At 39.2% G+C, this 26,035-nt stretch overlaps 2 protein-coding genes across 2 annotated transcripts; one reads left to right on the plus strand and one right to left on the minus strand.

The window, feature by feature from the left end:
- The first annotated feature begins 11,699 nt into the window (after positions 1–11,699).
- pter (phosphotriesterase related) lies at positions 11,700–18,457 on the plus strand. The gene is made up of 5 exons (XM_084058124.1): positions 11,700–11,767; positions 13,803–14,271; positions 15,273–15,538; positions 15,942–16,082; positions 16,743–18,457. Exons 2-5 carry the CDS (start codon positions 13,840–13,842, stop codon positions 16,951–16,953), a joined length of 1,050 nt encoding a protein of 349 aa, XP_083914250.1. The 5' UTR covers positions 11,700–11,767; positions 13,803–13,839; the 3' UTR covers positions 16,954–18,457.
- An 832-nt stretch (positions 18,458–19,289) lies between these two features.
- Positions 19,290–26,035, minus strand: c1ql3b (complement component 1, q subcomponent-like 3b; the record flags this gene model as incomplete). The annotated part of the gene is made up of 3 exons (XM_084058127.1): positions 26,026–26,035; positions 19,901–20,567; positions 19,290–19,469 (listed from the first exon to the last, which is right to left on the minus strand). Exons 2-3 carry the CDS (start codon positions 20,507–20,509, stop codon positions 19,290–19,292), a joined length of 789 nt encoding a protein of 262 aa, XP_083914253.1. The 5' UTR covers positions 20,510–20,567; positions 26,026–26,035.

A 26,035-nucleotide genomic window follows, 5' to 3' on the forward strand; every position in this document is an offset into this window, starting at 1 on the left:
ATCCGAGATGTGTGCTTGATTTGGGGGAGACTGGGACTGTCATTACTCAGCTGGAGCAGCAGTGACAAGGACTAAGATATCTAGACATGCCAGCCTACAGTATCTCAAGCTTGCTTTGATCGTATGCCACATTTCCATTAATCATTAATGTACTTATTTCAGTATTTCTCTTTGATGTTGTTTCCACAGTATCACTGTTACAATATTTGTGGGGCACTTTTGTACCTCAAACCCACGCAAGTAGTCCAGCTATATGGTTTTCATTGTCCTTAAAAAACTGATCCTGATACAATGAGGCATATAGAAATTAAGAACTGATTTGATAGTTTCTCAATTTCATCTCTGCTGACTAAACAATTGTTACAATGGCATATCAATTGGTTATGTTCAGGCTACAAAAGAGAAATAGTATAATATGCAATATTCAATCTTAAATAAAAAAGTAAGATATACAGACTGAACATCCAACATATATTATGATGCAACATTTTGCAATAACTGGAAAAGAAATGAAACAGCTTTTAGAAATGGTTTTCCTTACATTTCTGGACTACTTTAAATGTAATTATAATATAAGGTATATACTGGCATTGCCCATCGCCATTTGTGGGTTTCAGGTTTTGAATCATTTTTATCAGCCTGGAGAAAGAATAGGCTACTCTTGAAACAATGATTAACCTTCACACTATACTGTTAAGATCCCCAAGTGATATAATTCCTCTCAGAACTGACACAGAAAAGGACAGAGAGGGAAATTGGTCCAGAACAAGAAGCCATGCCAAATTGAACTGCTGGGGCCATGTTAAGGGGCTAGAACATGAGGCTGTAGGAGACCAGCAGTCCCACAGAGAGAGCAAAAGGGCCAGAACAGAGTTCTGATGGACATGAATGAGATGAAGATCGGTTTTCCTCTGGTGCTGATGGTCAGTGTGTTGATTGTTTGATCTATGGACTCTAAGATGGACCTAACTAGACAAAACTTACAATTCTTTGTATCTTTTTTTTATCATCACCATCTCACATGCATGCCAATGTCAAACTGTTGACTTCTCATCGTGAGCATCAGTAAAAGATGGAGAGATGGATGACATTGATTATGTCCAGGGTTTAACAACTTCTGGTTCTGGGTCAGCCCTATGAGTCACTAGCTTTGCAATGTCATGTGGCAAAACTGACAGACAACAGTTCAATGAAAGAAAGGACATACACAGTCACACACCTAATGAGATGCTGGCTAATGGAAAATCAAATTAAAAAAACGATCAAAGAAATCGCTGCACACTCCTATTGATAAAGACTTCATAGCCAAAACATGGGCATTAATCAATACGGAGCTCTAGGCCTATCTGTTTATTTTGTACAAAACAAACATATCATTTTTATTTCTTTTTAATTGAATTTAACTTGTGGGTATCACTTTTATATTCTTAACTTCACTATCAGTCAGTGTTCAAATCCTTGGCTACACATAAATAATTATATGTGTTTTTCTTGTCTTTCATATTGTGCTTATAAATATGTAGCGTTTAATGAAGCCTATACCTAATAAGGTGAGAACAGAGTTGACGAGTAAAGCAAGGTAAATCTTTATTATCACTGAAGAACAATTTCACAGTCAGTCAAAAATAAGAAAGCAAACTCATACACAACACAGCATTCTTTCCACATACTGTAAACAGACACACTAATGTCATAAATAAACACTATCTCCATTGCCATCAAATAGCAAGTGTACAATGATTCATTATCATTAGCATTCATGTAAGGATTTGAGACACAGAGACATAATTCACATTACTGTAACATCTTCTCTAACCACAAATCTTTACAGGGAGCAAGTGAATAGCCCAAGCAGGACCACTCATTTGTCATCTCCAAGAAGCCTGGTGCTGATATCAGTCCACTTGCTAGATAGGCAAGAACCAAAACATAACACACAAACACAGACAGAAAATAATTACATTTGTTACATTCACACATGTACAGGACTATGTATAGTATTAGCGTAACACAATATAGGCTACAGTATACTTTAGAGTTTCTAATACTAGTACCTACCTACACTAACAATGGTGGCATTATAATGTTGTTGGAAACATAAACATTAGGATGAATTGAATTTGGTAACACATCACGATCACAAAAAAAGATACTCACCAAGCAACAGGTTGTACAGGTTGCAGTAGTTGGTCCCGGTATCAAGAAGAGAGGTAAAGGAGAGAGACCTGGACTCACCCTGGCAACGAAAAACAAACAAAAACAAACAAACAATTGTTTCAGGTAAATTTAGGCAGTGGTGGAAAAAGTACTCAAATATTTTACTTAAGTAAAAGTAGCAGTACCTTACAAGTAAAAGGCCTGTGTTCAAAATGTTACTTGAGTAAAAGTACAAAAGTATTGGCAACAAAATGTACTTAAAGTACCAAAAGTAAAAGTACTAAAATGTTTGAAAATAGCAGATCTACAAACTCACAACGCGTTGCGATGCGATGCATAATTGTGAGCTTTTAGATCGGCTATTTTCAAATAGCTTATGTATAAAATAGGGCTGAAGTGGTTAATGTGTGTTTTGTATAGAATAATTTAAATCAAAGTAACTAGTAACTAAAGTTTTCAAATTATTGTAGTGGAGTAAAAGTACCATATTTGCCTCTGAGAAATGAGTAGAAGTAGAAGTATTGAAAAGTGGAAATACTCCAGTAATAAATTCAGTGGTGTAAAGTAACTAAGTACATTTACTCAAGTACTGTACTTAAGTACAATTCTGAGGTACTTTTACTTTACTGGAGTATTTACTGAGTATTTACTGGGTATAGGTGCCCTCTCTTGGTCTACCGATGTTCATTAACAATTTAAGCTTTAAAATGTTACAAATTATAAATTGTAAACATTTGTATGAAACAATGTCCTAGCTATGCCTGTCCAACAGTCTCACTTACAGACACGCGGCAGCCCCCAGGGGCTACAGTGGGACTCAAGGTGAAGCTCAGGATCTCGACCTCAAGGCCATCTATAGAAGTGTGGTTGGCCCTGACGGCTGCAGCTGTGGATGATATGAGCTGGAAGCAAGAGATTAAATTACTTATTTTAGGCTATACTGAATATAACATTTCTATGGTTATAATAACACCGATGTACACAGCAAAACAGTAAAATTGAGGATGTTAGCCTACTGTGTACGCTGTACGGTATCATTGGTAATATACAGTAGCATGCATCTGACACATTCTTAAAGAGGAATTTACCATTCTACTGTTGTATGAAATGGTTGTCTTTAAAATGCTGACCACCTTATATTACATTTAAACAGAAGCATGGTGCTCAGTGAAATTCTTCTGTTCATTTACCGTTTCCATTTGTAACACCAAGAGTTTACAAAATGGTTACATTTGCTCTCAGAGTTAAATTAACCCTCGGGACTTTACAGTGTTCTTACCATATATTCGCATTCATCACACATATTTACAGGACTGAAGGCATCGATCTGTTGTGTCAGTTTCGTAGTGATTTCATCACAGGGCAGCCCAAAGAGCCTGAAGAGAGAACATTTTAGTATAGCACAGTACAGCTCAGCACAGTATGGACAATTGTTCCGAAAGTTATGAGGTTTTGTAGTTAATCACAGATAATTCTGCCTGTTTTATACGTTTCGTAACCCAAACGTGCAAAAAAACAGAAATGAGAAACGTAAATAGAACCAGAACAAGACAGCCTTACCAGAGGACTTCACAGAAGGCGTGGAAAGGGCCAGAAATTGGGGATGTGGATGAAGGGGCCAGCATTCCCATGAAGAGAGCAGAGGTCAGGAGCAAAGCTGTGGTAGACATGATGTGGTGCTGATGGTCAAAACAGGAGTTCACCGGTATAACTTACTGCACAGACTGTGAGCCACAGCAGAGAAGGCAAGATATATAATAGATCTACTGTATGTCCGTCCCACAAACATCTTCATACCAACGTGTAAGCTTGTCATGAGGATCAGTAAAGGATGGATCATGGATGAAATTGATTTATTCCAAGGTGTGACCACTGGGTCATCTTGATACACATACCTTCTCACACAGCGTTAGAAATTGAAAATGGGCCAAATGGCAGTGCATGCGTATGTGTGTGTGTGTGTGTGTGTGTGTGTGTGTGTGTGTGTGTGTGTGTGTGTGTGTGTGTGTGTGTGTGTGTGTGTGTAGTCTGTAGTGTCTTTTACCTTTGGTAACTATAATTGTAAATCATTATCGTGTACTGTATAATATCATATACATTTTGAAAGTATTTCTCTTATTAAATTATTGTTAATTTTATTTAAATCAAAACTTATTTTCATATATTTTATATCAGGGTCCTTAGGACAAACATTTGAAATGGGGGTTGATGGTCAAATGAACATCAATGTGCATGGAAGTTCATGGAAGTGCTGATGTGCTCTTTCTTCTATTTTTATCACCAATTGCAGAGAATTAGAATTTTCAAATTATTGTCAGGTCTGTTTGCATAAAAGGAATTTGTGTCGCTGAGATTGGTGCATTTTAAGCAGCATTAGGAAATATTTACAAATTTGATATATATTTGGCCCCGGATCCCCATCTGAAGGTTTTGTGCCAGGGACCCCAGAAGAGAAGATTCATGTACAAAAGAAAATCCAAATGATTCTAAGTTGTCCCAAAGAATTCAATATTTTTTCAAATATTTTCCAAAAAAGGAAATGTACAACCAACAAAAGAAGAAGAAACAAAGGATGATTTACTTGTTTTTTCTTATTAACAATAATCAGACACTTAACATTATATATGATATTTGATATAGAATGTACAATATATAGACTATAGAGGCTGATATAGGCAATATGGGTAGATACATAAATAAAAAATAAATGTCATTTGAATTTAATGTTAATTATTGCATGGTGTTGAATGTGTACACAAAGTAGCATATTATACATTCCACATTGCTTTTCAGTTAGCAATGGTGTTCGGCAAGGGGGGGATTCTTAGTGTGCTCAAATTATGGCAATGATCATGACATAATGTAGCCTACAATGCAAAAAGATGATAGTGAGAAGCCATGAGGACAAGAAATTGGCCTTCCCAGGCTTTCACTTATGTGACCGTCGTCTTTCTGCACACCAGGAAATCAAGTACCTTGGCCACATTTTCACTGATTATCTCCATGAGGATAGAGATATCTCTAGACAGTGCAAACTTTATGCCCAGGCTAATATGCTACTTCGCAGGTTCAGTATGTGTTCAGGTCCTGTCAAGTGTGCACTTTTTAAAGCATTTTGAACTCTGATGTATACAGCTTTCTTGTGGTGCACATACAAGAAAGGTAGCATGTGGAGGCTTAAAGTGGCTTACAATGATGCCCTGAGGATTCTACTTAAGGTCCCTAGATGGCATAGTGCCAGTCACTTGTTTGTAACGTGTGCAATCTCTCTTAAGGCACTCTATGTATCGATTCATGTATATTATATATATATATGTGTGTGTGTGTGTGTGTGTGTGTGTGTGTGTGTGTGTGTGTGTGTGTATAATTTATTTCTTCATTTTATTTATCTGATATATGTATTCATTTATTTACACTATATATACACACACTATATATAAATATATATAAAGTCACATGAAATATAGAGTATTAAAACGATGCATCAAAGTGGAAAACAGATTTTTTTATTTACCATACAAAATATATTTAATTCTATAATTGCTTAAAACACCAGTTTTAAGTATAAAAGAAGAACACGAAAATGATAATGACATTATTAAATTATTACAGTAACCATCAATGTTATTAATAGTGCATGTAGAACAGTGGTTCTCAAAGTGGGGTGTGTAGACCCCCAGGGGTCCTTGAGGGGGTTGTAGGGGGTTCCCAACACAATAAGTTAATATAGCTAAATAATCTGTTTAACCACTTTAAACCTATATACACTAGCTATGTGAAAATAGCAGATCTACAAGCTCACAACACGTCACGATGCGGCACGTTGACGTTATGAGCTGTGCAGACTGCCTATTTTCAAGAACTCAAAAAAAACTCACAAAAATAACATTTTTCAAACAAAAACAGCACGCATTTTAACAGCACACATCTTGTAAGTGGCTTCCTGGCACAAAATATTTTCAGTTGGAGGTCTGCGGCCGAATACATATTAATTTGGGGATATTATTTTGACAAGTTTGAGAACCACTGATGCAGAGGACAAGCAGTACAGTCAAAATCCGGTACAGGTTCAGCTGTAAGTGCTTCGACTGCATTAAATGAATTTGCAGGTGGCGAGGTGATATCCAAGGCAGAGCCACTCATTGGTGTACTCAATGAAGCCTGGAGCCTTGGTGAGTCCACCATCTGTACAAGCAGGAAACACTGTAATGAGTAACTTTACATGGACAAAAACCAATATGAGCATTTTAATTTGCTTTGCTTTCACTGTCAGACATGGGCTTGCATCAGTCATAAGGAAAAGGAAAATAGGTCACTATGTAATCAGCTACCACGGTATGAGGAAAGAAGAAAGAATGCAGGAAATAAATAGTCAAAATTTGAGGACTGAAACATATAGCCTACATGAGATTAATCTTCAACAATTTCAGATATCCACAATCAACCAGACGGGATGAATATGGCCTTGTAAAGACAATTATTTTCATAATAGATGTATTGATCTTTGTTGGGCAAGTATGTTTGCATTCATTATACATTTTAATGAATCTATGAACAGGAGTTAGTTTAGTTTTGTAAGTGATAGCCATCCAGAGAAAGCTAAATCTGTGAAAAGATCCCTGAAGTGGTGACCTCAAAACATACCCCGAATGATATCGAAGAGGTTGCAATAGTTGGTTCCATTGTCAAGAAAGCTGAACCAAGTAGTAGCAATGGACGAAGCCTGAACAATCAAAAGGAGAAGCAGTCATTTACATTTAATTACACTTTAATTAACATTTACATTTAAAATAATTGTAATGTCAAATTAAAGGAACACATTTTACATGATCCTGTGATTTGTGAACTTATCAAAATGAACATAAATTACTGGGAGTGGTTAAGACAAACAAAATGAACATACAAAATGATTAGACTTACACCAACACGGCAGCCCAGACCCATTGATGTGGACCTCATTGTGAAGTTGAGGTTCTCAATCGAACCATCAATTGAAGTGTGGTTGGCCTCAATGTAAACTGGGGTCACCGCCCCAAGCTGAATGAAGAACACAGAGTAGTAAAATTTGTATTTGAATATTGTATATGTGAGTATTGTAAATTGCAGCTTTCTGTCACTTAAAGATGCTACTCAAGACATTCTTTAGAGTTAAGATTAACTTCTTCCAAGCAAATCACATCAGTATCAGAAGATTCGCTACAGGGCAGCTGGTCCTTGACCGTGAAAATAGGTTTGTACTGCTCCTAATTTTCCCATGAAACAAGTTGCTTACCTGATATTGCACTTTGGCCTTAAGCGTAGTCAGTATAACCATATTTACTTGAGGGCAAGGGACTCCTAACAGCCTATAGGGAAGGAAATAACAGAATGGCATTTTACACGAAATCCTAACGTTTGTATAATCAAGAATCAATCCAAATGAATGGAGTCTTACCAGACAACTTTGCAGAAGGCCGTCGGTGGTTTTGGCGTAGGCACGGCAGATGTGAGGATGCACAATCCCACAAGGATAGCAGGGAACAGAAGGAGAGTTCTTCTATACATGGTCAAGTTGGTTTCTTCTTCTGTCTTGTGAAGGTAACAGTGAGGGTGCTGCCGATCACTCAGTCTGAGGTATCTCAGCTTGCCATTGGAGGTTTATATATGTATGTAGGACACTGTTTGAAGGGGCACAACTTGAAGGGGTTGTCATGTGTGTTACTGTAGCAAAGATTGTGGCATGTCATTGATTTCTTATGATGCATGAGAAAGGAATGTCACCACAGATTGATACCTTTGGATTTGAAAATGCGTGTCCGCACAGAAAACATGTTCAACCTATTTACAGTGAACATGTACAGCACTGAGACAATCAAAATAAATACTTACTTCTATCTGATCATGCATAATAACACAAAAACTAATATGAATACCTTCACTACTAATAGCCTAAATACTGATACTACCACAACTACTACTACTAATACTACTACTACTACTACTACTACAACTAATAATAATAATAAGGTTGAGGATATATGATATCTATGAATATAATGATTGAAGAAGATGAATTCATTATGTTCATATATCTTCTATCCTCATTTCAACCCAATGCTTCAACAAAACAAACCATTTCAAATTATCCAGCTCACACCAAGCTGCTGTATACATTATTCCATGTCCAACAACTCAGTAAGCTAGCCTGATTTAGAATTTTATCTGAAATGTGATTTAGCCTATTTTTCCAATGTAAAAATATATTTTTTCAAAGGAACATCAGGAGAATATGAGAGCACAAAAGGAATGAGACCAGCCTCACCCTGAATGCCCAATGGTAAAGCTTTAAAACAACTAAGATACAATATTTTGTATGGCTTAGAGTGTTAATTTCTGCATCCATGCATAATCTTAATGATTCATTTAATAATGCATCCATTTACATTTGGAAGCAGTGTATCTAAGCAGTAGCACACAAGGCTGCAGTTTCAAAAGTTGATGTTTTGAATTTTATAAAGTTGTTTCTCTCTCTCTGTCCTCCAAATCACTGTTTAGTACATCAGCAGTGCTGTCTATTGACTCCTATGATTATTTTGATTTTTTGTTAAAAAAAAAAAAGACCAGGCTTCGATGATGAGTGTAGGCCTAAACACAATGATCCATTACCATGTGGGTTATTTGGATTGCTTGACCAAAAAATAAACAAATCAACAGGAAAGGCAACTGGCCATTCTCACATAAGGAATTTGACTTGGTAGGTTGATCCTTGTGAAATCTAAATACAAATTTAATTTAAAAACATATTAATAACAAATAAGAAATATAGAGTCATAAATGTCCTTTACAGTATCAAAACAATATGAAGTATTGCATTTACTGCTCTGTACACAGAATATGTACAAGATATGTAAAAGACATTACACGTATAAACAGTAACAGAGGCTATATTGGGTGTCACCATGTCAACAGGCCATCCTGACCCATATGATCCTCTCATGATGTTTACTCTCAAACACTACCCAGTACCCAAGCCAATACCATAATCTCTAAATTAGATGTATCTTTTATCTGATAAGCAAGCATAGAGTTCTTCCTTGCCACCTGCAGAGGGCACCAGCTGCTAATATTATGAACAGTTCCTATCCACAATTTCTGTGGATTCCTCTTTTTAGGTTGTAGCTTATACAGTATGTGTATGGCCTGGCCTGGACGTGAGAATAATGCTCAGTAATAGACCTTTGATGTTGATGTCACTCAGTGCTGTAGTGGGGAGCAAAATGACAAAATATTGTCTCATACTTTCTCCATTTCTTTGTGAAACAATACCCCCAAAATATTACAATAAAACATCAAATGCATTGAAGCCGTGCACAGCCACAAACTCAACAAACATAACAGCGTCTGCAGTTAAATCCTTATTTCCTCCTGCTTGTCACTTTGACCCCTCTGAGATTTTCTCGTAATGGGCTGAGGTGTTTCTCTGCAGGTCTTTGTGGGTGTGAGGGCTTATCTGAGTCATCACTCTCCTCTACAGTCTCCCCATATGGTTGTATCTGTCCAGAGCCACACTGACGAATGACACTGACACCCCTAACCTGTCACTAATGAGGAGCCCTGGAGCGAATGGCATTCATATAATGACCCTGACCTCATGTGACAGGTTTGAGCTTACCTCAAAGCAATAAGGAAATGGAGATTTTGATGGGAATAGGAGTTTATACACAAAACTGTTTGTTACAAAAAAACGTGAAATGGGACATCCTTTATGTTTACTTTTAATATGTTAAATATATTTTGATGCCAATACGTTTGTAGTTTTACTCAAGTAAAAAAATGTCATACAGCACTTTTGTTTGTAACAGAGTATTTCTACATCGTGGTATTGACTTTACTTAAGTAAAAAATCACACCCTGTGTGAAGGTAGCGGCGCCTTTGAATACATTATGTCATCGATATGTGTTTATAATGTGTTTATAGCCATGTGTCATGTGAAGCTTGACCAATCACTTTGTTGACGGGTCTGACCAATCAGAGCGTCGACGACAGATAAAGTTAAATTGAGGATCTAACTTTAAATAACTTACCTAGAAGGAGACTTTAGCCAAATAAAAATATATACAAAAAAAAACATGAGGAAATAAAAAATAAACCTTGACATCATAGTGATGTCATGAATAGTCCCCTTGCCTGACAAATCACAACCTTGACGGGCCTGACCAATCAGAACCTTGACGGGCCTGACCAATCAGAACCTTGACGGGCCTGACCAATCAGAACCTTAACGGACTCTTGGATTCTCGATCGTCTCTATCAAACCATTCTGTCATAACGGATGACTGGGTCCCGAACTCAGACTTTCTATACATTCACCCTTCATCTGTTCTTGTATCTTTCTCTTTCTATTCGTCATATTAACTTTAAATATCTTACCTAGACGGAGACTTTAGCCAAATGAATAATAAGATGAAGTCATTGTCATCGTTTATATAGACATCGAATTCTATATTCATGACATCATAGTGATGTCATGAATAGTGACCAATCACAACTTTGGCGCACCTGACCAATCAGAACGTTGACGCACCTGACCAATCAGAACGTTGACGCACCTGACCAATCAGAACGTTGGCGCACCTGACCAATCAGAACGTTGACGCAAAAGCCAGGCATAGAGGGCTAATAGCCGCTCTATACCTAAAGGTATAGAGCGGCTAGCGCCGCTAATAAAAATCTGAGTACTTCTTCCACCACTGCTATGCAAAGACCACAGAGATCAGCTTGCCCGCTGATGACAGCAATGTGAGATGTGCTGCTGACAGCGATGTAGCCTACTGTAATTTCTTCAACCATTGTGAGTAATGGTCACTCACCATGACGGTCACAGTGTGGTCAAATAGTCCTCATAACATCAGACCACTGAGTACACCAGTGGTTGTCTAAGTTGGATCTACGAACCCACAGGGGTCCTTGATGGGGTTCCAGGGAGTCCCCATGAGGAACAGTTTAATTTTACTATTATTTCAATGTTTATGAATGACTATTCAGATCACTCTCTCCACTGTTATCTCCCTGCTTACAGTAGACAGTTAGAGATAACACACACACACACACACACACACACACACACACACACACACACACACACACACACACAGTGTTTGTGTGATACTTTTATCTTGTTGCTTAATAGATGCTTTGACATTCACCATACACCGTCCTCTCCTACTCTACTAGTTCAAAAATTGTATCGCCAAATGTTCACATGCATCTAGGATTTAGGGGTTTAATCTATTTAAGAAAATAAATGCCTATAGCCTTTGCCCTTAATCCCTGAGGACTGATAATGAAGCATGTTTTAAAAATGTTACTGAAAGGTTCACATTAACAGGACCATACAAACCATCAGATTTGAGAACAGCAAAAAATTGATCTAAGTAAGGAAGTGTAGCCTACTTGAATCAAAATTAAACGGATTAACGTACTGAATCTAAGGGTGCTTTTGTTCTCGCGATAATTCCTGGCTGCAGCCGCCACTTGTTGCTCTGCTAAACCTACTGTCTGTGTGTTGTGTCCTACGTTCCCATTGAGTGTAGTGGAAGAAGAAGTGGGCTGCTGCTGCATAACGATCAGGTCAGCAAGTCTTCTTGTAGCATTTTAGATACATTGCAAGGTTATTATATTGTAGTTCTCATTCCTCCACGCTTCGGGTCTCACATGCTAATTGTGTACCAGACCAGTATGTCTGTACTGTAGCCCTGGTCCAGAGCGTTAGCGAGTTCTTTCCATAGGTTCTCTCTAACGCCCGACTGCCAGGCGCGCTGCTCTGATCAGAGACCGAAAATTACACTGCCGTGCGAGGTCTCCAACTTAATAGTAAAAAGTAAACAAAACTATTTCGCTACTCACTGAAACAAAGGCAGTTTTGTGTTGTTGAAAGTCAATTCTCCAGGGTGGGAATCCTTTCAGGACCCCACCTTCTCTGTATAATACACTTTTGGGCAGAAAATAAAATATGTCCGCCAGATGGAAATGATTTGAATTACTCCACTGCGCCCTCTACAGATCTGGTCTATATAAATGACCATTGACCAGATCTGAGTGCACACATTTTGAATTCGATGTTTTTAATTTGTCATAATGAATCATGATGACCAACCAACCAACCCAATATTTATTCATGATGTAGTAGCCTACAAACATGTTTTTAATAATAAAAAGCAAACGAAATGGCTACTGTCTGAAATGAAGAGACAATTAGCGTTCATCACAAAAACTAGCCCTAGAATGTCTGTGATCTTACATGCATTTCATGTATTCCAAATACACAGTCATAGATCACCCTGGACGGTGCACTGTGTAGTCGTGTTCTGCGCGGCCGTAAAAGTGCTCTAAACTCCGTCTGTACTCACCCAATAAGGAATTCCTAAGACTTGGAGTCAGATATTGTCCTCTAGTTTCATATCCATTTGAAAGTTCTGCCAGAAAACGCGTGTTTAGTCAAATATCTCCACTTTTCCACGAGCTGCACACGGACGACATTCTGTACGGGCGAGGGGCCTGGAATGAGTCCAGGACTGAATATATGTAAACTTCCTTTAGGACGCACAAATGTTTGGGACACACAATTGGCAGATGGAGTGATTCATTACCCCGCACCAATCACAATCACCTGTCAATGGTGTGCCCCGTTCGTTTGTGCTTCCCTGTGTTAGTTTGTGATGACGTTTGTGATGTTTGGGTAAATTCAGTCCTTCACTCAAGTCAAGTTGGAATACATGAAATGTATGTAAGATCACAGACATTCTAGGGCTACACAAAAACATACAGTACCAAGATAGGCTACAATATTTCCTAGGAAGGCTTCATTCATAAATGGGTCGTGGTACAATGTGCTGGAGTTGTTAGACAGGAAACAACAATAATAATTAAAAAAAGATATATAAAAAAAGTTATACACTCAAAAAGACAAGTGGATTCAGGACAAACAATTAAGCAACATCGACAATACTGAATGTAACACATAAATAACATTTTGTTGTTCTTTGTTTGTGTTTTGGACACAGGACCCACAGATTGTATTGTACCACAGGGTACTGGCAGACATGGCCTAGAATGATCATGAGTTATTACAGTCCAAAGTTCCCTCTGCAGCTAGAGTAGTGACATTTTAACCTTGTTTAGTCCCAGTGCTGAACCTACAGTTACAAGCTACATTTTGGTCTAATTTTACTCAGTTTATTTCTCATATATTTAATTTATTTGGTAGCTGTAGCATATGCAAAGTAAAAAAGAAAGAAAAAGAAAATAGTTATATATATAATTCGATGGAAGCAATGATCAGTGGAAGCAAATTGAGTTACTGTAGTCATTTTGCATCTCAACAAATGAAGGAAAGTATCAAATAACTAGAGTAGCAAAAACATCAAATCAACGTGCACCCTTTACCACTTAAGGCCTATTACAAAGCCAGTCTACAAGGTCTCGATGCCACGCATTGTGAGCTTGTAGATCTGCTATTTCTGAAATGTTTTGAAATTGTTTACAGAAATGCCATTTTTGGATACGTTTTTTGAAGATTTTCATCTATAATGACATCTTGCCCAAAAATAGGGAAGCTAGGGTTAAAGTGGTTAATTAACTCCAATGTAATCTGTGTCTTTTTCAGGCTGTTAATAATCCAAGACCCACTACACTACACCATCATGTCAGAACTGAGTGGGAAGGTCCAGACAGTTCTGGGTCCGATGGATCCGGAACAGCTGGGCCGCACCATGACCCACGAGCACCTGACCATGACCTTCGAGTGCTGCTTTTTCCCTCCACCATCAGGCGAGGAGGCGGTGGCTGAGAACCCCTTTCAGATGAAGCACATGTACTGGCTGAGACAGAACCCCTACTGCAACCACGAGAACCTGCTGCTCCAGCAGGAGAACGTGGCGGTGCGGGAGGAGCTGCTGGCGTACAGGAAGGCTGGAGGGGGTACTATAGTGGAGAACACCACCACAGGTATCGACCGTGACCTGCCCACCCTCAGGCAGCTGGCCAAGGACACGGGGGTCCATATCATAGGAGGGGCTGGGTACTACGTCGACTGCACCCACACAGATGCCACCAAGAAGATGACAGTGGAGAAGGTGGGTGGGGTTTGGTTATGGAAATGTATCCACCGAGTCCAAAAGATGAAGGAAGAAGTCACTCAAAGTTGCCTCAAAAGTTTAAAGTTTTAAACGTTTTAACGTTTTATCAGAATTACTTGTTTAAGTCTGTTAAACACAATCTCCTTTTTGCCTTTTGAATGTGATGATCTACGGTATAACCAGCTTGTTGTAAATGCAAGGTCAACAACAAATAGCATCATTGTTCTATGTTAAAGGACCACTTCACCAATTTTCAACCTTGTCTTCATATAATTGGTCCTCTGGACTAATGCTCATTATAAGATTGTACCATTTCTGTCTACTCGCTCTGTGTCTCAGAGGAGGGCTGTGGATATTTCAGAATCCTACCTACCAGTGACTTCATCAGTGGGCAGGTTTGGTCATTTCAAACAAGATTCAATCACAAGACTCTTAGTCTCACTTCTTCTCTGAGTCTCAATTGATAATTGAAAAGGAAGGCAGTAGCAGAAGAAAAAAAAAACTGAAATCTCTCTTCAAATGCAAAAATAGACTTTAATTGGGAAACACAACGTTTAGGTCCGGAGATCTTCAAACGTTTTTATTTTTATTTTTATCAATGCGATAACAAAGGCTTCTATTTCAGCATGCTAACTTTCCAGGAAGAGAAAGGCTGTAGTTTCTATTAGCTTGGAATCTCCACCGATGATGTCATTGGTAGGCAAGTTTCTGAACTGTCCATAGCCCACCAAAGAGAGAGTGAGTAGACGGAAATTGTGCCAACTTGTTATGAGCGCTGGTAAGGACAAATTATATGAAGATAAGGTTGAAAATTGGTGAAGTGGTACTTTAACATAGAACAATGATGCTTTTTGTTGTTGACCTTGCATTTACAACAAGCTGGTTATAGATAAACACATTCGAAATGCCAAAAGTAGATTGTGTTTAACTTAAATGAAGATAAAGTTGAAAATGAGTGAAGTGCTCCCCTAAGTAACAAATTATTTTGTGCCTCTCAGCTCACAGACATCATCGTCAGCGAGGTGCTTCATGGGGCGGACGGCACAGACATCCGCTGTGGTGTGATCGGAGAGATCGGCACCGGCTGGCCAATCACTGAGAGCGAGAAGAAGGTGCTCAGGGCCACAGCTCATGCCCAGGTCCAGCTGGGCTGCCCCGTCATCATCCATCCTGGTCGGAATCCCGCTGCCCCTGCCGAGGTCATCCGCATTCTGCACGAGGCCGGCGGTGACATAAGCAAAACTGTTATGTCACACCTTGACAGGTTAGGTTTCCCTAAATACAGCGTTTGCTCACTCACTTCTTCTCTTGAGTCTCAATTGATAATGAAAAGGAAGGCAGGAAGCTGATGAACCCTAATCCTTTAACCCGTTAAAACCGGGAAAGAAAGTCAGATTACATATTTTGTTTCCTTTTGAATCAGTCTCAGTAAAATTGTTTGTATATTTACAGCTGTGCTCAGAAACATGGTGCGAATTGATTCATTAAAACTGCATTTTAAGATTGCATAGTTTTTTTTCTCCTGCATTGATCAGGTTTTTGTCTTCTCTTGTAGCCTGTCACTTTGTAGGTGTGTAATTGTAATAAAATAATTATGATCAAGCACTATACTTTCATTTGAATCCTTCACTATTACTGTTTTGTTGTCTTCCTTTCATACACTACAGGACCATATTTGACGAGGGTGAGCTACTTGAGTTTGCCAAGCTGGGGAGTTACTTGGAGTATGATCTGTTTGGGACAGAGATGCTGAACTACCCATATAACCTAGAGGTGGATATGCCAAGTGACAGCCAGAGGGTCAAGACGTAAGTAACAGCACTTTTAACCCATTAAGACCGTGAACGCATCAGTGTAACCACTTTATCCCGATTTTAAACATTGGCTATACAAAAATAGCCAAATAACACTGAGTGCAAGCTGTAAGCTTGTAGATTTACTATTTTTGAAAAATCTTGAACATTTGTGCAGATATTTGAATATATGTATTTTTTAAAGGGAACGTTTGTAACTCAAATCTTTGCTTCTGGGGGTCCCTGGAACAAAACATTTTGAGATGGGGGTCGGCGGCCAAATACATATCATTTTGGGGGTCCTTGACATGTAAAAGTTTGAGCATCACTGACATGTATATAGCAACAATAGTTTTTCAGAAAACTGTTAGGATTTAGAAGACATTTGTAGAATCCCCAGAAGCAAAGAGTTTGAATTTTTGAGTTACAAATGTTCGCTTTAATCCAGATTTTAAAAAAACCATCAGATCTACAAGCTGTGCCGCGCTATGAGCTTGTATATCTGCTATTTTTGAATAGCCAAAGACATCTAAAATGACACAGATGCGTTCCCGGATTGAATGGGCTAAAAGGCGAGACAACAGCCAGAATTCGCAATATCCAGAATATGTATCTTGACTATTGAGTTAGCATTTGTGTGTTTATGCGTGTGTCTGTTTCATGTTTCTTCTTCAGCTTGGCGTTGCTGGTGAAGGAAGGCTACGAGGACAAGATAGTGATCGCACACGATATTCACACCAAAAACCGCCTGACAAAATATGGAGGCCACGGCTACTCTCATATCCTGAAGAATATTGCCCCAAAGATGCTGACCAGGGGTATTTCCCAGAACCAGGTGGATAAGATACTCATCGACAACCCCAAACATTGGCTTACGTTCAAATGAGGCATGAAGGAGATGAAGGGAGGCTTTTCAATGTTGCGTAATTATATACATTCAGCTTATCTTGATAATAAAGATACACTGTTAATGCAACATATTATGTTGCAATTAACATTCGGATATACTCTGGCAGAAATCACATTAAAAATAGACGGTTAATGATTTATAATAATTTTGTCCCTGAAAACATTTCAGCTTAACCCATTAAAATCAGGAAAGCATCTGTGTCATTTTAGATTTTTTAGCTATATACAGAATATATAGCAACATACGTTTAAAAAGAAACTCTTAGGATTTAGAACAGTGGTTCTCAAAAATAGCAGATCTACAAGCTCACTGCGAGCTTGTGCATCTGCTATTTTTCAACATTTTAGAAATATGTGTTTGAAATGTTTTAATAATTTTGAAATTGCCAAGCTGGGGAGGTACTCTTCTGGGGGTCCCTGGCAAAAAACATTTTCAAATGGGGGTTCCGCGGCCAAATACATATCATTTTGGGGATCTTTAGCACGAACAAGTTTGAGAACTGCTGATTTAGAAGGCATTTGTAGTTTCGGCCTCAGGTCTCTACACAGATTCATTGTGTAGGGAATGTGTTGCATTGAGCCAGCAGTACAGCCAAATGCTTTGTTGCTTCAGTCCAGTTTTTATACAGTCCAGTTTTATATCAGATCATACAGATAGAGAGAAATGTCTCATTCAAATCCACACTATGCAAAATTATCCGACCAAAACTTTATTCTGAGAGTAGCTTCCAGTAGTCTCCTTTTGATACCATTTATTTTGCACCGGACATTAATTTTGAAAAGAGAGAGAAAACAGCTCTTGTGCTTTGCAAAAATCTGAATGTTATGTCATGTAATGATTACATTTTGTTTCCTTTTGAATCCGTCTCAGGAAATGTGTTTGTATATTTGCAGCTGTGCTTAGAAACATGGTGCTAATTAATTAATTAAGCAGTAACTGCTAATTAAGCAGTTTTATCTGCAGTTATATAGTTTTCATGGTAAATCTTGTTGGTTTTACAGTATTATACAGCTCAGCACCTGTAACAGAATGTAGCTTTGTTAGATGAGGTGTCATGTGGCCTCTCAGCATGGTGTGTGTGTGTGTTGGAGAATGGTTGGTGGACCCTTCTGAAGGACAAGTGCCCCCCTCCTCTGGGAACAGGTGGTATCACAGGGTGACTTCACCACATGATCAATGGTATAGCTACAGCTGCTGGCCACACAATATGTACTACTATATACTGTAACTATGACAAAGCACCGTATGGAAGTAGAAAGTTCAGTGGACAAAAGGTCTCTCTTTGTGGTGTTTTCTAGTAGAGGAGAGAGAAATGCCATCAACTGGCTGTTGATGGCATTGGATTTTACCTTCATCTTTCTTCTGTTTCCCTTGAAAAGGGCTTTCATGCTGTGTGCAGTTGAAACCAAAATTATTGTTTCTATATATGATGATGCACATCCCTCAAAATGTAAGCACTGTCAAAGATATGTTTGAATAATAAAACAGACACATTAAATAAGAAAACAGTCAGTGGTGGTTATATGATGATGACCTTTAAGCCAGTTCAGATTCATTCTGAGCAGGACAGGATAGCCTATACTTATTTACACGTTGCTAATATTTTAAAACGTTTACCACATACAGTACATATTCAAGGAACCTGTCATGTCATCCATGCTAACATTAGAAATGCTCCTTAATTGGAACATCAATTATTCTGTCTTATTCAGACAATCCCTGTTATGTTTAACATAATATGAGTAACAGACACAATTCATATATTACAGAACACACCTTACAAAGTGCAATAAAGACGAGCATGATTTGATTAATTAATTATAATGGTAATTATAATAGCAGTACATATATACTGTACATTTTTATTTTGTCATTAAATGTTTCAATGAATTAAGTACAAAGGACCCCAATGGAAACAAGCCATAGGCTTTCTTGGGTTTAAAATCCTCTTAGCAGGCCTTGTATTGAACTGTACTTTTTTTTGCAAACTGCTAATAAAGTAGTCAATCAATCAACCAAACACATTTATATATACATTTTGAAATTCATTACAGGATTATTCTGTAAGATTTGAGGCTCTCCGCTATGATTTTCCAAGAACTTCTTTTCCCAGATTCATTGCACAATTTCACATTATAATAGTCATATAGCCTAGTAGATGTTCCAGTTTTCACATTCATTTCCCCACATTTGTCTTGTTTCCTTCGCAATTCCTGTTAATCTAACGCATGGGAAAATTAGCATGTTATTAATCCAACAGACTCTTTAAAGAACTGAACACGAAGAATACAGATGAACAAATGTCCTTCCATTCAGTCAGCATACACCATGAACCCAGAAAAAGTACTGTACTTGTTGTTGTTGCCCCCATGCGCCTTACCACCGTCCAGCTTGATGTAGATCTCATCTCCGGGCTCTAAGTGCAGGACAGCGCTGTTACTGGCATAGTCGTAATTTTGATCGGCGTCTTGGGCAATCGCGCTGGCTCTCACCTTTTGAAAGCAAAGGAAGGTGTAGTAATGCAGTGGATGAATTTATTTCAATGTTTATACAAGTGCTTCTTTTTTTGGTTTTATTAAATTAGCCTGTTAAATGGATCTGAGTCGGACTCGGACTAGCCTTGGATCAAGACTATCATAGATGTGATTTGATCGAGTCCCTTTTACTTTAGTAAAAATCAGACTCAATTAAAATGCATCTATGATAGTCTTGATCCAAGGCTATAGAGTCGGACATGAGTTGCATGCACAGACCACATGTCTCCGATCAGCACTTCAGCACTATGGACAGCTCCATCACCTGAGCTTCACTACAACTTAATGACATCACTCTATTTATTCATACTGAATATTAGTTCCCATTATAGTGATTTTGATAAACGGTTTCATTATTTATCATTCTATGTCATGGGGCGTCATCATACCTGGTTGTTTTTACACAGATCAGCCCACATGCTTGTGCCATCGCCGCCACGCATCAGCACATGGTAAACAAAGAAGTAAATCCCCGGAATCGAACAGGTGAATTTCCCCGAAGACGGATCGTAGTGGTTGCCAAGATTGGTGACCACGTCGTCAAACTTCAGCACTTCGTAGCCCTCGTGTTGCTTTTTCAGCCCTGCGTAAAAGGCAATCTTCGGAACCGTGTTGTAGGTCGCTGCGCTGATGGCCCCCGTGGGTCCGTTTACTCCGGGTGGTCCGGGTAAACCCGGAGGACCCGGTCCCCCTCTCACCCCGGGAGGACCGGCGGGTCCAGGCTGACCAGTGGGCCCTCGGGGACCCATCCTCCCCATGCGCCCTGGTTCTCCCTGAGGACCTTGGATAAAAGTTGGCAGCGACTGAACCAAGCGACTGTCTTTTAACGTGTTGGTGGTCTTGGCCGTGGCCGCCGTGCTCCCGTGGGAGTCACACACCATCTGACAGGCTCCCAGCATCTCGTAGCGGGCCGACGTCCCGGCGGAGTTGACCAGGATCGGGATCAGAATGACCAACGCCAGCACCGTGGCAACGCCACAAACACCAGTTGCGATCATCTGCGCTCTGCTGCCGATCCGTTGTCTTCTCCTGGGTGAATGGCCTTCCAGCCTGTTTCTATAGACGAAATGTTATATTACCGAGTAATGAATTGATCCTTGATTTAAATTCCCAAACGTGAATGTTATGTTTTAAATTGTTATGCATAAAAACAAACAATCACCTAAAACTTTACTCCTGCAAAATCTATTTTCTTTGCTTATCTACACACTTTGTGTGTTGCTCAATAACAAAATAATGTTGAGAATAGTAAAGCCTTACAAAATACCCATGTGGTATCATGCAGGACTGTAGGAGTTTCTGTCCTTGCATCACAATGCTACAAGGGAATGGACCAGATTTCAAGGGATACCTGTTCATCGATCGATTGTAGTTGGATAGGGGATGGGGGGCATTGATAGGCTGGATAGAATCCATCAGTTATACCATCTCTTCCATCAAAAGAGGGAGAGGGGGGAAATGGGGGAAAGAGCTAAGGTATTAATTCAGCTAGCAACTCTTGCTCCTCAAAATACTTTATTTAAAAGTTGATAAACAAAAGAGATACAAAATGCATTGATATTCATGTCTTGAAAATGTGTTTAATAATTTGTAAAGCTATTTATTTGATTTATTTTTAAGTTTGGATGACACACCATTTTTCTTTTGTGAGACTGTAGTTGATTGTATTACATTTTCAAACTGAACAAATGGAGCATGACTTTGTCTAAATGTCTTCATAACTCTTTGTCAACGGCTAATTAGGTCCATAAAGGACAGGGGCTGTGCTCTTATATTAAGTTGTCCCACCTCAGCTCCCCTTGTCCAATTTATCATCTGGAGAAAATCTATAAGGCCACTCAGCGAAAGGAGGGAGTCGGTGGGAGATGGCAGGTAAAGGAGTTTTCACACAAACAATCGCTGATGAAATGTCAAAATAACCCTGAATGCCAATACATTTATGTGAATATGTGAGTGTGAGATCACTTAATTGATTGGTGACAGGAATTTGACTTTAGAAGTATGCATTTGTGCATAGCTGTGGTGGTCAGTGTTTTGTGTAGCATGCATGTAGCATTTATCTCTTAATTTATACAGGAACTGATTTTAAAAATACATTCTTGTCGGCAAGCAACACTTTTCGTCAGTCTGGCCCTCATTCTATGTTTGAAATTGAGAGAAGATGGCAATTATTGTGTGTATTCTAGAGTGGGAAACGTGTGTTTAACTGGAGACACTGACTATGAGTGGTGCAGCTGAGAGGGGGATGAAGATTGCATTGTCTAGTAATACTGTGTGTAGATTTGGGAGTTAAAATATTATTCAAAAGGTGTGGGAAGCATATTTGAAAGTTAAATGCATTTGTAGATGGAAGAGGAGGATACACTATATTGATGTAGATCGATAGTAAACAGAGGAGCAGATGGGGCCAAGTAGTTAGATAAGGGAGCTATTTATTTTGTGTATGAGTAATATTATGTATATTAGATGGACATGTAGGTCTACTTTCCCAGACACCCTTGCAGTAAATGAGATATGGATATATTAAACTGTAGTATATAGCCTAGTTAAGAGGGAAGCTTGATGAAGCTTCTGATTATTTCGATGATTCCAAGTGATCTTGCAACCTTGTTGTATCCGAGCGTGTGTCCTTTCCAAGACAGTGTCTTGTCTACTAGAACATCTTGAGGAGAATGAACTCTGTAACCACGGTGGCTGTTGCAAGGTGTGAGTGATGACAGGATAATTGTTGCTGTCAAGGACAGATGATGATATGATCACATATGCAGAGCATGTCACTCCGGGTCGATGGCACCATGCTGCTATGTGGAAGGCTGAATGAGCAGCGAGGAAAAACACAGATGTGTTTGTTAGTTTGTTTAGAAGGTGGGCGGCTGCCGTTGAATCATGTATGTGTTTCAGAATCACAAATGTGAGTCAGATTTGTAATTATCTAAAGGACAAGGACCTCGACAAATGTTGCAGGATAATGTCCAAAAACACGCATTGGCTATTGAGGGCTAAGTGAAATTGGAACCCAATGTTGTGTCTTTCATACTTAACAACAATCTAGATAATACTGGGTACAGTACTTCCTGCTCCATATACAGCATCTTTAAACATTGTATTACTCGGCCATCTCAAAACGATGCAATTGACACTTTAAATAACTTATTTTATAAGGAAGTTTGGAGGACTTTAATTAGCTTTGCAACAACAGGCATCTTCAAATGATGTGTCCATGCACGCATACACTAAACCAGTGGTTTTCAAATGTTTTGCGCCCAAGGTTTTCCAAAAGTTAAGTCAACATCTAAAGGAAAACCTGTATTTGTATCTGTGCAAATAGCCAGTCATCACTTTGTAAATCTTAATTTTTATGTCAAATAAAGTTGATAGAATTTGGCTTTTATAAATGTAACATATGTCACAAAATCCCAAGGCACACCTGAACTTGTCTGACACTCTCACGGCACACCATTTGGGAACTACTGCACAAAAAAATCGTATTGCCTATAGTCATGAACCCATCTCAGATTCACAATAAAAATGGGAGACCACACGACACCAGTAAGCTTATGTTGAAAATACCATAAATAAAGCAAATATAATAGTGGGGAAATCAGTCAGATCAGTAATGTAGTCAATGCATGGATTTGGTAACGTGTAGGCCAAATGTAAGGTGTGCAAATAAACAAAACAACCAAACACTGCTGCTTGCTTGTAGGAGAGAGTGCAAATGGCCCTGGCCGACTTGCTTATCTCTGCTGTCCGGCAGAAAACAGCTAACTCCAAAATGTTAATTTTTCAGGAAATGACAAAAATAAAACAAAAAGTGGAGTTAGGAGCCTCGGCAAAAACAGCTAACTCCACCCCCCTTTGATTGACTTAGCTGGTTTAGCAGAAAGTTTGAGGATCCAATGGAGTTAGCTGGTTTTGTCAGAAGCGCTTTTTAATACTTTTCATTGGCTCAATATTTTTGAATCAACACACAGACGTAAAGGGTGTTCAATAGCACTGATTTATGGGGAAAAAAATGCAAAAGCGGGCAAAAATGAGTTTCTGCCGGACAGCAACATAGCCTAGGGACTGGGGATGATTGGAGGCAATCATGCCTCATTCCTACACACCTCTGGCAGATTGACCTCTACTCCTTCACAGGAACACAAACACTCAGGACAGCATGCAGAAAGGAAAGGATAATCACACTATTCCTGTGTGTATGGGGGCGTTAGACTCTAACCGTTAGAGTCACACGCATCGGATACAAAATGACTCTTTCGGGTCCATTTGTACACAGAGTTAAATTAACATGCAGGATTTTACTGTGAAGTGTTCCATATTGTCATAGCTATGAGTCAGTGAACAGTTGCCAGTCAGTCTCTACCCCTCCTGTTGTCAGAGACCTGTAGTGACTCAGACTTGAACATCAGAGCTGGAGAGATGAACTATTCTCCCTCATGGCAGCTTGTATTTTAAACTTTTCACAGTATTATGCAAAGTGAATTAGAGCTCATGTGTAGTCAACCGTAGAAGGAAAAACTGTATTATAAACACACCAGCACGCTTCCACAAACATGTAGCCTAAGGCTAGCCTGGCCTTTTAAAGACCTGCTCTAATCAATTCAGGTGTGCCTCATTAGGTTCAGGCCTAAGCACCTCCCACCTAGGAGAGAGACCACCACCAACTATTTGAACCTTAAGAGATGGCTTAAAGCAAACCACATTTGTAATCATGGGTATAATATATTTGTCACTGGTGTTATTTCTCATATTTTACTGTAATGGTTCTGTCTCCTGTATGTCTTCTTGTCTTGTACTGTATTGATATGTCTGTTTTTGTATGGATAGTTATATTATATCACCACTTTTTAACAGCCTGCTCAGGGACTAGGCTACAGATGAAAACTAGAAAAAGTGCTCCTCGGAGCACAGGTCTCCGCCAGGTCAGGTAGGTTATTGTGGGCCAGCAATGTTCGGAAATTGCCAATCAGGATGGAATTTGAAAAATCGGACGGATCCGTCTTGATCACTTGACTATAGAGATAATGTGTACCGATTTGCGTGATGTTTGGACAACATTTTTAGAAGTAATATATATATATTTTTGGTGCAAAAATCGGCCTCCTGGTGGTGCTATAATAGCGCAATGTTAACGGGTGGCATTTGTTCCTCAAAGTAGTGCGAATGTGCGTGCAAAGTTTCACCGCAATTGGAAGCTGTGTTCATGATTTGCGGCATTTTGTTAAAAACAGGCCGCTCCTGCAAACTTTAGATGTGAATCGTAGCCAATCAGGATGGAATATGAAAAATCAAACAGATCCGTCTTGATCACATGACTATAGAGATCATGTGTACCGATTTGCGTGAAATTTGGATAAAATCTGAAGGTGTAATATAAAAGAATACCTTTTACATAAGTCGGCCTCCTGGTGGCGCTTTAAAAGGCAGATGTGAAAAATGCAGGGCTAAGGTTTTTCCTTGACCTCTAGGGAGTGCGCATACAAGTTTTACACAGATCAGTGCAGTTGCGGTAAAAATACGATTGGCCTGTTATACCATGAGGGTGATTTTAAAAATTTCAATTGCCATTTCTTCCCCGGCCTACTGGGAAAGCGTGTGCAAAGTTTCACGGAAATCACATGATGTGTTCATGAATTGAGGCATTTTGTTCAAAACAGAGCACTCCTTGGAAGCCAATCTTAGCCAATCAGGATGAAATATGAAAAATCGCAAGACCCGTTTCGTTTAATGACTATAGAGATACTGTGTACCGATTTGCGTTTGGACAAAATCTGTAGAAGTACTGTCAAAAATGTGTTTAGCTAAAATCGGCCTCCTGGTGGAGCTATAACAGGCCCATGTGAACATTTTGGGGCAGAGGTTCTGCTTTGGCATCCAGGTAGTGTGTGTGTAACCAAGCCAAAGGTGCCGGAGATTAGCTGTCCACAGACAGAAGAGATTAGCTGTCCACAGACAGAAGGACGGACGGACCGCCGGACGGACGGACGGACGGACAGGGTGCAAAACATAGTCTCTAATTAGCTTCTGGCTAACTCTGGGTCATTTACATGGATGTGAAAACTGACATGTTGATTAATGTGCACTGTCCCTGGTAAATAAATAAATAGGTTGGGGCAGGGGGGAGGATTTTCTACAGCCACCAGTGACCAGTCAAATATATTTGATGCAAGTTGGGAATGATGCAAGTTGCGAACGATGATAGTTTAGAATGTATGCCCCACTCGGTTATGCAATACCTGTTGACAGAGTACCCGTTGTATCCGTCCGTCTGTGTATGTTTTATGCGCATATTTGGAGATTTCTGTATCTGTCTGTCTGTGTCCCTTTTATACCCATATATCGAGTTCAGGCATTCCCAAATATGGAGTTCAAGCCAGTCTATGACGTCATAATAACAATGACATCAGGGTCTAGAATCGTAAATAATCTTGTTCTCGTCAATGGCGACATGGCGGAGTGTCTCGTAGCATCAAACAGGTGACGCATGGTTAAATCTGTCCCAACTCGTCACTTGTTTGACA

This window comes from Gymnoscopelus microlampas (genome assembly GCF_963454915.1).
Source record: "Gymnoscopelus microlampas genome assembly, chromosome: 5".
NCBI lineage: Eukaryota > Metazoa > Chordata > Actinopteri > Myctophiformes > Myctophidae > Gymnoscopelus > Gymnoscopelus microlampas.

Coding starts and splice junctions, on each gene's coding strand:
- pter (XM_084058124.1), top strand. CDS start 13,840: ATGTCAGAACTGAGTGGGAAGGTCCAGACAGTTCTGGGTCCGATGGAT. Junction 14,272..15,272: donor AGAAGATGACAGTGGAGAAG/GTGGGTGGGGTT, acceptor TGTGCCTCTCAG/CTCACAGACATCATCGTCAG. Junction 16,083..16,742: donor GACAGCCAGAGGGTCAAGAC/GTAAGTAACAGC, acceptor TTTCTTCTTCAG/CTTGGCGTTGCTGGTGAAGG.